Source organism: Marmota flaviventris, chromosome 6, assembly GCF_047511675.1.
Source record: "Marmota flaviventris isolate mMarFla1 chromosome 6, mMarFla1.hap1, whole genome shotgun sequence".
Classification (NCBI taxonomy): domain Eukaryota; kingdom Metazoa; phylum Chordata; class Mammalia; order Rodentia; family Sciuridae; genus Marmota; species Marmota flaviventris.
This window is the reverse complement of record NC_092503.1, coordinates 114,363,851-114,376,532: the sequence shown is the minus strand read 5'-3', so window position 1 is coordinate 114,376,532 and position 12,682 is coordinate 114,363,851. Positions and strand designations below refer to the sequence as shown.

At 49.1% G+C, this 12,682-nt stretch overlaps 1 protein-coding gene across 1 annotated transcript in view; it reads right to left on the bottom strand.

The window, feature by feature from the left end:
* The window catches only part of Kif6 (kinesin family member 6), a 380,879-nt gene that overhangs the window by 20,268 nt on the left and 347,929 nt on the right, over positions 1–12,682 (bottom strand). The window contains 3 exon segments of the mRNA XM_027943549.2: positions 987–1,084; positions 4,412–4,547; positions 6,063–6,144. Coding sequence (XP_027799350.2) covers positions 987–1,084; positions 4,412–4,547; positions 6,063–6,144 — 316 coding nt within the window.

Here is a 12,682-nt window from a genome sequence, read left to right as displayed (position 1 = left end):
GCCCTTTTTATTTTGATTTTGAGACCTACTATCCTTTTCTATTCTGGGAATCCACCTGGGAGATCCACACCTCTCTTAGTCCTCACGTCTCCACAGGCTGCTCCTGGCTCTGACAGATTCTCAGACTCCTTGTTCTTGATGAGCCAATTTGTGAAGCACTGGGTGGTGTTTTGTGGAATGTTCCTCAATTGGGAATTGTCTGATGTTTTCCTCATGCTTCAACTGGGACAATGAATTTTTGAGAGGAATAGCAAAGAGGGAAAGTGCCTGTCTCATCACACTGAAGAGAAGACATTGTCTACTACCATTTTAGACAAATTCTATTTTGCATTTCCAATGTGAGCGCTCAGTGCTCTTTCAAACCCCAATGCTCCATTGCTCCTTAGTGGTGGTGATGGACGCCCCATTCATGCTGACTTGGCCTCTGCCTGACAGACTGGGTCTGAGGGATGGAGGGTGGCAGGAGGCAGGGGTCATATGGTTGGAAAGAGACAAGAACTCGGTGTGTGGAAGGAGTTCCTGCTGGGGCCTCCCATCATTGAGGGAAACAGGCTCTGGGCAGTCCTCATATAGTACTGAGAATCCTCTTTAGGACAATTCACCCCCACCTCCCTGTATCCTGGCAGGCCCTGTATCCTCTGTATTCCACCAGCACCCCCTGTCTGCCCCTCCCCGCCCTCTCCCAGGTCCCCTCCCTGTCCTGCCGACCCTTCTTCTCACTCAGGGGTGGGACAGGGCTGGTACTGTTGAACCCCTTGCCTCTGCGACATGGCGGCAGGTCCACTGGCAGCCAAGGGAGGGGCTGAGGGGCGCACGGTCCAGCCAGCTTGCGAGACCCTGGCCTGAGTATATCATCAAACAGTAAAAGCATTCATCCCCCAAGACCATATAGCCTAAAGGAGACCTTTAGAGCAGCAGGGACAGGTTAAGGGGAAAGGTAGGAAGCTCCCCTGGGTACTCTAATGGGTTGGCCGTTCTCTACTCACCTATGGTTGGAGAGAAGCTGGGACTGGTCCTGCTGGGATTCAGAGCTCTGGGGAGAGGGCTTCGCGTGATCCAGGGAATTCGCTGCTGGAGAATCTACCTGTTGGTCCAAGAAGGGGTTTCACAGCGTTAGCCTGAATCTAATGGCTCAGGAAGATGTTCTTGATGTCATTCTTAAGGAGGAAAGGCCAGCTATTACAGTTATACAATGTGTGGCCCAAAATAAATTTAGACATAGTTATGACCATAATGTTGGGTCTCAAATTATTATCTTCAGATGGTAGTTTTATGGGTAATTTCCTTTCTTTTTTCTTTCCTTTTTTATTAGTGTGTTATAATAATACATAATAATAGGATTCTTTGTTAAATATTTGTACAGGCACACAATATAACATTATATATTATGTTGTTGTCATATATCATTACATTGATATAATTATATAACATTATTTATATTCTATATAAATTATATGATAATATAATTTGTTTAGTTTCTTTACCTAGGGCCTCTCCTTATGGGCCATTTTATTTTTTTTTAATATTTATTTTTTAGTTTTTGGTGGACACAACATCTTTTATTTTATTTTTATGTGTTGCTGAGGATGGAACTCAGTGCCCCGCGCATACCAGGTGAGCGCGTTACCACTTGAGCCACATCCCCAGCCCTTATGGGCCATTTTAAATTTTTTCTGTATGGTTTACTTTGCTTTCCAAGTTTTCCAAATTTAACATACATTATTTTTGTAGTTAGAAAGATAGTGTGTAAAATGTGATCTGATGATTCTCTAGAAATCCTTCCTGGGTTTGCTTCTCCTTGTCTTCAAGATCCTCTTTGAGCACTTCATGTAGGGAACAGCTCTGGAGTTCATGGGTCTCCACTGGCTTTGGGGAGCAAGGCTCTCAGCCCAGCTGAGCCAAGGCCAAACGCCCCAGGATCCGCCCAGAACCCCGGGGCATGGAAAGCTTTTGAGAAGGCGCTGCAAGGCCACAGCAAGGAGGTTCCTGCTGACCTCCCATCTTCCTGGGAGTTGCCACACAACAGATTCTCGTCACCTCCCTTGTTCTGATAAGGTCTGGGCCTTGTGCCTCTGCCCACTCAGGACAGTTACAGTATAGGCTGCAAAACTGCTCAGCCGCAGCAGAGAATGGGCTCTCCTGCAACAGGGTGTCCCACCACCCCGCTGCCATCACCTGGCATTGTCTCATATTGTAGACTACGGGGACAGGGGACAAGTGGAGCTGAAACTCTTGGCTACTCTGCTCTCATTGTCCATGTAAGCAGTAACCTATCTGAATCCAGCCTTGCCTGGACACTTCCTGAGTCATACTGGATGACCTCATCCACTGTTCAGTGGCTCAGCTCTCTTGGGTCTCAGCTGGGGCCAAAGAACTCAATCATGCTGAACTCGCTAGGAGGGCTCGGACCTGGAGTCACAGACAGAACCCAGGGCGCTGTGGCTGTGGTCGGGCATCAGTTTTACCTTTATTTTCCCGAACTTCTACTGGAAATTAACAAATATAGATAATAAGCCACAGTAGTGTTAGCAGGGCCTGTGACATTGCCACCAAGAAATCACACATATTCTCCTATCATCATAGTTGGCTCAGAAATATAGTGTTCATCATGACTTTGAAGTTATGGCAAACATTGATAACATTTTATCGATAATAAGACCCCTAGATCTTATCAACACATTTAAACGTGCTGTACATATTGTTATGCTTTGCTCTTAGACTATTCTGATACCTACATTTCAATCTAGTTGGTTTTCTTTGTTCTCCTGTGAGTTTATTTTGTGCACATATTCTTCTGTATTGTCCTGTCACATGGCCACTAGGTAGCATGCTGGCTATTGCTCGGCTCTGTGTCCTTGGGCAGATATCCTCCCTGGCTCTCCAGCTCCTTGTTCTTAAAATGAAGGGATCAGCCTGGGAGGCAATCGTGAAGGGTTCCCCAGCCACACGAGTGGCGTGACAATGTGCACTTTGTCACTTCCGTGGTACCACAGCTGAGGAGTTACCAGAGGACAGCTGAAACCAGGATTTACACTGACACTTCTGGTGAGTTATTTTAGCCTTTATGATATTACAGAGCCCTCAAGGAACGAGAATAGGAAATATGCAAAACTTAATCTGCAGATATATTTTGAGTGAGAGACTAGGAGCAACCTTAACAGTCAAGAACAGATGGGTTAAATAAATCAAAATATATTAAAATGTATTCATAAGACGGAACAGTAAGCTCCAGGAATGCTATTGTAGAATAACAGAAAAACAATTATTTAAACAATTAAGTAAAGAAAAAAAATATTTTGATATTTGAGGACCAATATGATTATATTTTTTTAAAAAATATATTGATATATATGTATATATTCAGAGAAAAAAGATAAAATAATATAAGACTAACATGTTAATTGGTTATATTAATTAGTTATATTAATATTAATTGGTTATCCTTAAGGGGAGGGATTAAAGTAATTTTTACTTTTCTTTGAGTTTTCTGTATTTTCTAACATTTCTATAATTAACATGCATATATATGACTGTATCTGAAAAACAATAAATGTGAATGCGTGGAGTCTCTTACACAAAGCAATGGTGGCAGACCCCCTGGTTTTGGGAAGCTGCATCTCCCATCCTTGCTATCCCATGGGTCATGTGAGGCGCAGGAGCAAGGAAACCATGAACCCTTGACCTTCTGTGTTCCTAGTGTTGCAGTAATTCACTTGCAGGTCAGCATGAGAATATACTTTAGAAGCTATAGGAGTCCAATATCCTGCTGAAGTTTTGTTAGCATCAGTAAGAACAGTAATACCGGAAAGAGGAATCGAAGAAATAGGGTTTACTAATATCATAGAATGTTTTCTAAAAAATTCAAAGACTTTACATTTAGGATATTGAGTAGTTAGAGCTCCAGAATAACCAGCTAAAGCAATTTGCCAATTATCATTTAATTATAAATTGTAAGAAATTTGTTGCTGAGTTATTTGAGTAATAATTTGATTTGGCTCTCTACCACTCAATTGTAACAATCTAGATCTACCTTTAATTATTAAAAAGGCTAGTTTATCCATATATGTAGTTAATCGTTTATTATACTTATTAGGTAAAAAAATCCATTCTATTATATGATCATTTTGAGTTAGTACTCCAGACGGGGAGTGAGGAGTATGGAAGAGAATTAGTTGTACAGATTTTTCTAAGTCTATATAAGACAAATATCCTTCATTTAAACATTGTTCAACTAAAGTTAACTCTTGTAATGCTTGTTTAGTTAAAGTTCTAGGACTATGTAGTTCAGAATTACCTTCTAAAGTAGCAAATAAATGAACAGAAATTCGTGAGCCTGGGGGGTAAAAGCCCCTCCTTTTCCTGTCTCCTGACAGTCCCCTCCCCAGCTGCCTTGATGCGCCCTAGACCATACCTGCAGGTGAGTGGCCTCTTCTGCCCACCAGGCTTCAAACTCTTTCTGCAGCTTCACCTTGGCTTTGTCCATGAGCAGCTGCAAGTGCTCGATCTCTACCTTCAGGGCCTTCAGGCGGGTGAACATAATTTTGTACCTGCAGTGGGATCAGGAAGAGGTGGTGTCACATTCTTTCGAAGGTCACTGAATCTCAGAAGCCTGGCAGTGCTGCCCGGTGCCTGGGGCCTGGGACCTGGGACCAGACTGAAGCCTACCAAGGCCAAGGTAGGGCACCAGGGTCTAGTCCATCATATAGAAGCAGACGGAGGCATTTCTGCCCACCAGGGTTGGGAATCCATAAGGGAGATGAAGAAACCCTTTTCAAGAGTGACAACCAACTTTTTTTTCCCTCCAGTGCTGGGTATTGAACCCAGGGCCTCCAGGATGTCAGGCAAGCACTCTACCAGGGAGCTATCCCCAACCTGTGAGCTACTTCTTTTATTGAGCACTTAACTAATGGGGCAGGCATTGCTGTAGGCAGCAAACATATACCAGCTCATTTAAATCCCTGGCACAGATTCAGAACCAGAGGCATGGAGAGGTCAGATAATGTGCCCAGGCAATGTGTTCCATACACAGAACAAACAGAGAAGCCAGGATTTGAACCCAGACAGTCTGGCCTAGAACCACAGTCTGCCATTCTGCTGGTTCATCTTCGTGGTAAGGACCCAAAGTTAAATGTCTGTTGGGGATATTGGGAATGCTACACCAAATCAGAAATAGTCCACCAGAAACAGTCCAATAGCCGAGCTAATGAGACAATGTGCCTTCGGAGGTGACGCTGAGATTGGAAATGTAGACCGAGGGGATAAGACTGGTGGAATAATGGGATGACATGAGAATAATGGGATTTAAGAAGAAACAGGATAATAAACAGCAAGGCAGAAGGTGGACAACCGGGGCATAGACCAAGGGGCTGGAGAGCAATGGCCGTGAGTGTGGAAGGACATTCTGGAAGAAGACAGAGTGCCCTGCTGTCAGGAGTGGCCTGGAGACCAGAGCCAGGGGCTTTGTTCTCCTGGGGTGTGTGAGTGGGGCGGTAGGTGACAGAGTTTATCAGGGTGATGTCACATCAGCCCAGTGTGGGGTGCTGGGTGGGGACTGTGATGCAATGACCCCATCATCCACTTGAGGCAGGGAAGGGGGCTTGCTCAGTCTCTCCAGACCCTCTCCAGGGCAAGGAGGAACTAGCCGACATGTTGAATGCATATAGAAATGAATGAACTAAGCTGCTTGGTTGGGGTGATGAGGGAGATTCTGTGATGGCCACATGTATGTTTATGCATGGAGATCCGTACAGTATAAGTAAAATAATTCTGGGCCCCTGAGAGGCTGTGTGGAGGTGTGAAGGTGTGACCTGGGAGGGAAGCTGCAGAGGAGACCACCATGGTCATATCTCTTGCTGCCTCTAGGTGGCAGCAGTAGACAACACGAGCGGCTTCTGGGGCCAGGGGTGGCTGGTCAGCATCCTAACCTCATCGCCCAAATGCAGCTTGTGGCTTCCTGCCCCGTTTTGCATTTGGCTGTGGTTCCAGCCCTGGGTGCCTTCAGGTTGTCCTTAAGGCCTAAGGAGGCAGGGGTCAGGCTGTGTATGGAAAAAAAAAATGGGCACCTTCTCTTCTCTTCCTCCAGTTGTGATCGCAGTCTGTCTTCCTGGTCTGGTGTCGAGGGAAAGGCCACGTTTTCTGAGACTCCTGTAGAAGGAAGATGTTGGTGGGTTACTCCAAGAGGAAGAAAGGCAGAAGGAAGAGCATGAGATAGAGCCCACGTGCATCCCCAGATGAAAGGGGACCTGTGTTTCCTCTGTGGCCTCTGGATGGCAATCTCTGATCGCTTCTAGGATTGTCCTCCCTGCTGTCCCCCCACTGCCCAACACCTGTCACTGGGAGGGAATTCTCTCCACCTCTACTAATCCTCTTACTATTGAGCTCAATTATTTCCTCCTGAGTCCTCAGGGAAGATGCAAAACAGTATTTTCTCTTCCTCTGAGAAAGAGCCCTCCACACCCCAAGGGTCCTCTCTAAATGGTCACATCTTTCTTTGCACCAATTTTCCAGCTTCAGAAGCACGTCTTCTGCTTTCACTTCCCTCTAACGCTTGGTTCTCAAGCCGGATCACACAGGTGGTGTTCATATGGAACCAGGGCCGAGGAGGAGCCTTGGCAATGTGCCTGTGGCATTCAGCAGTGACCAGCGGGGGCTGCATCCCGAGTCCCCCAGGCTGACCACGTCCTGCTCCCACGTGGCTGCCATGGGGAGCCTGGCTGCCTGTCGACACCTGGTCCTGTCCTTGCCCAGTGTGTGGGGGCTGTTCATTCTTCTGGAAGCTTCTTTATGGTTGTGTTGTGTCTCTTAGCCCCAGAGAGGACACCTTAGAAGCCACAGCACCCTGATTTTTATTCCATGGGGGGCAGAATGAGTCCACACTGAATGGTCCCAGTATTTTCTGGGCATGACCAGACTTAATTCTTATAGTACTTATTTGAGACACATATTATTTCCATTTCATGAGAAGGACACTGGGGTTCAAAGAGGTTAAACTGCCCGGGTCATGTGACCAACTTCAGGAAACTGGATCCAGATCCAGGTTTGTTTTCTGGCAAGGACCTTGGATTAAAAAAATTCCTTCTATGACATTTCTGACAGATGGTCATGCGATTTCTGCTCAATACTTGCAGTGATGGGGAGCTCAGTACCTTGCAGGAGAGCATCCTCCACTGCAGACTGCACCGTTTCTCTCACTTCAAGCTGAGACCTTCCCCACTGACTTCTTTTCACCTCTACTCTGGTTCTTTGTATCAGCATAGAACATCCTTCTTCTTAATTTCAACAAGAACAAAATAGAACTTGTGTCTGGAGCTTTATCTCAGGCTGGCTCTGCCCGATTCATCATTAGCTGGTTACTTTCTTACTTACCTTACATACAAAGCCTAGGCCTGACTTCACAGAAGAAATAAAAATGGCCAACAAATACATGAAAAAATGTCCAACATCCCTATCAATTAGAGAAATGCAAATTAAAACTACACTGAGATTTCATCTCACTCCAGTCAGAATGACAGTTATCAGGAATACAAGTAACAATAAAGTTGGTGAGGATGTGGGGAAAAGGCACACTCTTACATGGCTGGTGGGACTGCAAATTGGTGCAATCACTCTGGAAAGCAGTATGGAGATGCCTCAGAAAACTTGGAACGGAACCACCATTTGACCCAGCTGTCTCACTCCTCAGTTTATACCCAAAGGACTTAAAACTCAGCATTCTACAGGGACACAGCCCCATCAATGTTTATAGCAGCTCAATTCACAATAGCTAAGCTGTGGAACCAACCTAGGTGCCCTTCAACAGATGAATGGATAAAGCAAATTTGGTTTATATACACAACGGAATATCACTCAGCCATAAAGAAGAATTAAACTATGGCATTTGCTGGCAAATTGACGGAACTGGAGACTCTCATGCTAAGTGCAATAGGCCAGTCCCCAAAAACCAAAGGCCAAATGTTCTCTCTGATATGTGGATGCTAACACACAATAAGGTAGGGGGAGGGAAGAATGGAAGTTCATTGGATTAGACAAAGGGGAAGGAAGGGAAGAGAAGGGGATGGGAATGGGAAAGACAGTGGAATGAATCAGAACTTTCTTGTGTTCATAATTAGGATAAGTTAAACTCCTTGTATGTAAACTATGTCAAAATACACTCTGCTGCCACATATATCTAAAGAGAACAAGGACAAGAAGCCTAGGCCTGGACATGACACTCCACGTAGGTCTGAGAGGTTCAGAGGAGACAGGGCTCCTCGTAACTTTAAAAATACTTGCTCTATATTTCTGTGTGGATGGATTACCAACAGCGACCACGAGCTGAGTGCTTTCTACTTACAGGTTCTGGCCAGTTGAACTTGGCACTGGGCAGATCCTCTACTCAGCTTATTGCTCGTCAAAATTACCTGCCGGGACGTCGTGGCCACTCTCATGCGGTCAGGGTCTTCGTCCAGAGAGGGCCAGAAACAACCCAGGGTCTCCCGGCTGCTAAGTGGTGAGCTGGGATTTGAACCCACTTCCCCCCTTGGTTCCAAGCGTTCGGGCCTCGGCAGGCAGGCACCCTCCCCTGTCCAGCAGGTCTGTCCCGGGTCCCCTCCTTAAAAGCTCTCATGTTTTTTGGGCAGTTGTCCAAGTGCAGCCCCAATTTCCGTGTGATCGTCCTTTTGGTCCCAGCTGCAACCCTTCATGTTTACAGGGGGTCTAGTCCCCTGAGAGGGCCTCGTTCTGTCTCGCCATTATTCTTTTCCCTTTGGCTACCGTAGTAGAGGCTAGCTGTCCCTTTTGTGTCATTGATTCATTGATAAATACACTAAATGAATCACAATCCTGTCCTTTACCTCCCAGCATCGGGCTTCCTCTTTTCTTTGTGTGAAGTGTCAACCGGCTCAGCAAGTGTCTTATCCTGTCATCTAAGTGAGGAGACGCAGATCCCAGGGACCTCCCAGCTGAGGACTATCCTGTCATCCGCTGGCCCTGGCGAGGCAGACTGCCTGTCCCCACCACACCTGCGCCCCAAGTCCCCCGAGCTTTGTTCAGATTCCGCGTGCAGGGTATGTTCAGTGCCATGCTCATTTGCTGGCCCTGTCCTCTTTGAAAAATCCCAGACCTGATAAGCGGAAGCGAGTACCTGCACATCAAACTAAAAGCAGCAGGACTCTAAGTGGGAGGAATGTCTCCTCTCCTGAAAGCCCCAGCAATGGGCCCATCTATGGTCTAGCCTGCTGATAAAGAACTGGGAATGCTCCTTCTCCTTCTCACACCTTTTGACCTGCACCAGGGGGACCCCTGAGCAATTCTGTGAAGCCCCGCTCTCTGGGGCCTGGCTGCAGGTCCTGGCTGTGGGAGGGGAGTGAAGGAGGGTTCTGGATTTGCACAGGGGGCATCTCATCTGGCTGGTGGGGGCCGTCTGCTGGGCCTCGGGAAGACAGCTTGGAAGGCTGAGGCAGACTGGTCTTCCCTGTGAAGCCTGGGGCAGCCCAACACGAAGGCAGAGCCCCCCTGTGGGAGGGACGCTCTGGCCTCACCAGTGGCCGGCTGTCGCTTCTGTGGACATGCTGCAGGACATCCTGGGCACCTCACAGGGCTGGAAGGGCCTGGAAGAGTACTGGGGGGTCAGAGCCTTGGGCAAAGGGCAACATTCTGATGAAGGAGTGAAAAGATAAAGTCAGCTACTGTCTGCGGAGTCGCTGGGCACCTCCCACTCATTGCCACCACTCCACAGTCAGACCTTGTCACTTCTGTTGTGCAGGCAAGCAGATCAAGGCCTAGAGTGACGAGGGGGCAATGCCTACCTGGTGGAAGGGCCAGGCTTTGGACCCAGCCCGGCCATGCAGGCACTACTGCACAACTGTTATTGAGTGTCAACCACGTGCCTGTCCCGTCCAGGATTCTGGAGGGGAGGAAGGACCCAGACCAAGAAAAAAATTGAGTCTATGATATGATGCGGCAGGTGAAGGGTGCTATGAGGAAAGACAAAGCTGGATAAGAACATTCAGGTAAGGCCCGGCGGCCATGCTAGGTAAGGGGGCTGAAGAGCCCTTCTGAGGAGGACATCAGAGAGAGGGACATGCATGAAGAGTGGGACAAGCACACAAAAACTAGGGACAGCGTACAGCAGCGAGTGCAAGAGGCCTGGGGTGCGGGCCTTGGAGGTGCAGACCAGCGATGCAGAGAGCGGGAGCTGAGGTCAGCGAGGAGACGCGGCCAGACCTCAAGGACCCGGTGGGCCAGGCTGAGGCCTGCGGCTCTGAAAGAGATGACAGGCGGCAGGGACCTGGGAAGAAGAAAGGGTGGATCTATTCCTTTAGAGGTAAGTCAGGCAGCTTTCTGCTGCTCCAGACAAAGCCACTCCAAACTGAAGAATAGCTAATGCCGTGTGGCGCCAGGATGTGGAGCCCTGTTGAAAGGACCGGGGAGAAAAGGCTGGGGCAGGGGACCCTGGGAACCAGAATGAGGGCACAGTGTACCCCCGAGACACAAGCTACCCACGTTGCCAGGACAACCAAGTGGGCCCGTGGCCAAAGGTGATGTTTGCTTGGTGAAGTGCATTGTCACCACCGGGAGCCAGCCCTGGCTGCTTCTGATGTTCTTTGTGGCTGGGTTTCAGTCCTTTCTGAAGAGGAATAGGGCTGGGAACTCAGGGAGGCAGACAAAAGCTACCGAGCAAGAACAGAGGGCAGAGCTGCTAAAGGGCATTTGGGCTTTGTAGGTCTCTGTCCCCTCGGGCACACCTGGGACAGAACCTCCAGTCACCTGGCAGGAGGCACAGGGAGCCCTCCTTTCAAGGACAGGATTCTGGCTGGGACAGCAGCACCGGAGGCCACAGGCCTGCGTGGTCCACAAGGTCACACTGCTAGTCTGTGGGGGCATCGGCTCCAAAGTGACACAAAAGCAAGAAAAAAGGGTTTTGTTTGATGCTGGCGGCTGTAGATCTGAATGTCACCTAAGGGGGAAGCCCTGATCAGTCAGGGTAACTGACACTCCAAGCCGGCAGGAAGCAGGGGGGTGGGGACGCACAGTCCCAGGCTGACCTTATCTCTGGTCTCAGGTGTTTGGGAACTAGCAATTCAAGGACAAGAGGGGCTCTTGCTGAGAAGGTCCCCTCCCAGGGACACAATCCCAGCTGGAAGGCCTCTGAAGCTCCCCTCCCCACTTCCCCAGGCACTCTCCCCCTCCCCCTCCCGCACAGTTGCCTGATGTCTGAATGTGCACAATCTCATTACTGTGGTCCAACGGTTCTGAACTGGGGGTGCTCATCAGAATCACTTAAGGAGCTTGTAAATAAGCACAGAGACAGCTGGGCCCCACTCCAGACCCGCCGAGTTAGAATTTCTCGGGAGGGTCCCCCCAGAGATTCTGATGCCTACCCCTTGTTAAGAACTCGTTGGAGGCTTTGAACCCTTCCAGGGCAGGACACAGGACCTGCTGAGACTATAGGACCTGCAGAAGTTTTAAGGGATGGTGTGGGAGCTTGCAGGTCCTCGGTGCCCCTGCCTACCTTCCAGACCCGTGGGGGCCACTGTGGTAAGAGGGAAAGGGGGCACAGGGCCTCGCAGTAAGGAACACACTGTCAGATGGAGCGGCCTGCGCTTGGCTCTTGCAGGTGCTCCGTGGAATCTGAACAAGGATATGATGCCCACTGCTACGTGGGTCAGGCTCACGTGTGTCGTCCTATGTGAACCTCCCAGCTCCCACTCCAGGCAGGGAAGTCACCTGTCTGGGAATCTCGCTGCTGACAAGGAGAGCTAGGGTAAGAACCCAGCTCTAACTTCAAAGCTGCTGTTTTTCCTCTGTCAGTGATTCCAGTAATGAAGGGAGCCACCGGCAGATCACTGGAGTCTGTGTTGACTCATCTCTGGTGTTTGAAGGTGATACTGTTTTCCATGAAGGCCTTTCAGATCTGGGGCCAGGGCTGAGAGAAAGCCTCAGTCTCTTTCCCGGGTGCTGGTCTGTGAGAACTGCCCTTTATCAGCCCAGATCCATGGGCTGTGCCCCAGTCCCATGAGGCATGTGCAGCTTGCCTGCTGGGTGTAAGCACCTCTCTGCCCACCAGAGCCTGCCACTCTTCCAGGTTGGATGGAAGAGCCAGGCCAGCCTGCCCCGTCTCCTTGACCACACTAGGAGTCCTCAGGAGGGCATTGTTGAAATTTCCAACCATGTCCCAACAGTTAAAAGGGGCCTTGTGGGCTTCTATAGAGCAAAGGCCATGGGATCCAACATGGCCAGAGCTTGGCCGGAACCCAGTGTGAGAGGAAGCAGTGAGCTTTGTGGATCTCTGGTGGTAGAGAGACGACAGGACATCAGAACCAGGGAGGCACCCAGCTCATGGTTCATCTGCTCAGCAGCGCTCTGGGCTTCCTGGGGCCAAACTCTCACAGAGCTGCAGGTCACTCAGCCTCTCGCGGGGATTGATGTGTCAGGAGCTCAATTACCACAACGTCGAGCAGCTCAGAGGCAAGATTCTGGCTCCCCAATCAGACCATTTCCTGTTTAATGGCTCAAATTGATTGTCGCCTGGGGTAATCACACGCTGACGGGTGCTCAGTGCCACCATCCGTCTTGGTGTTGGCTTTGTGCGACACCTTGGCATGCCCAGACTTCAGGGTATGACGAATAACCCTGCGGACACGTGGCGGTGCCTGATAATTCGCCTCTGTCACAGACCTGGCACTCATGGCCTCTGCTTTCC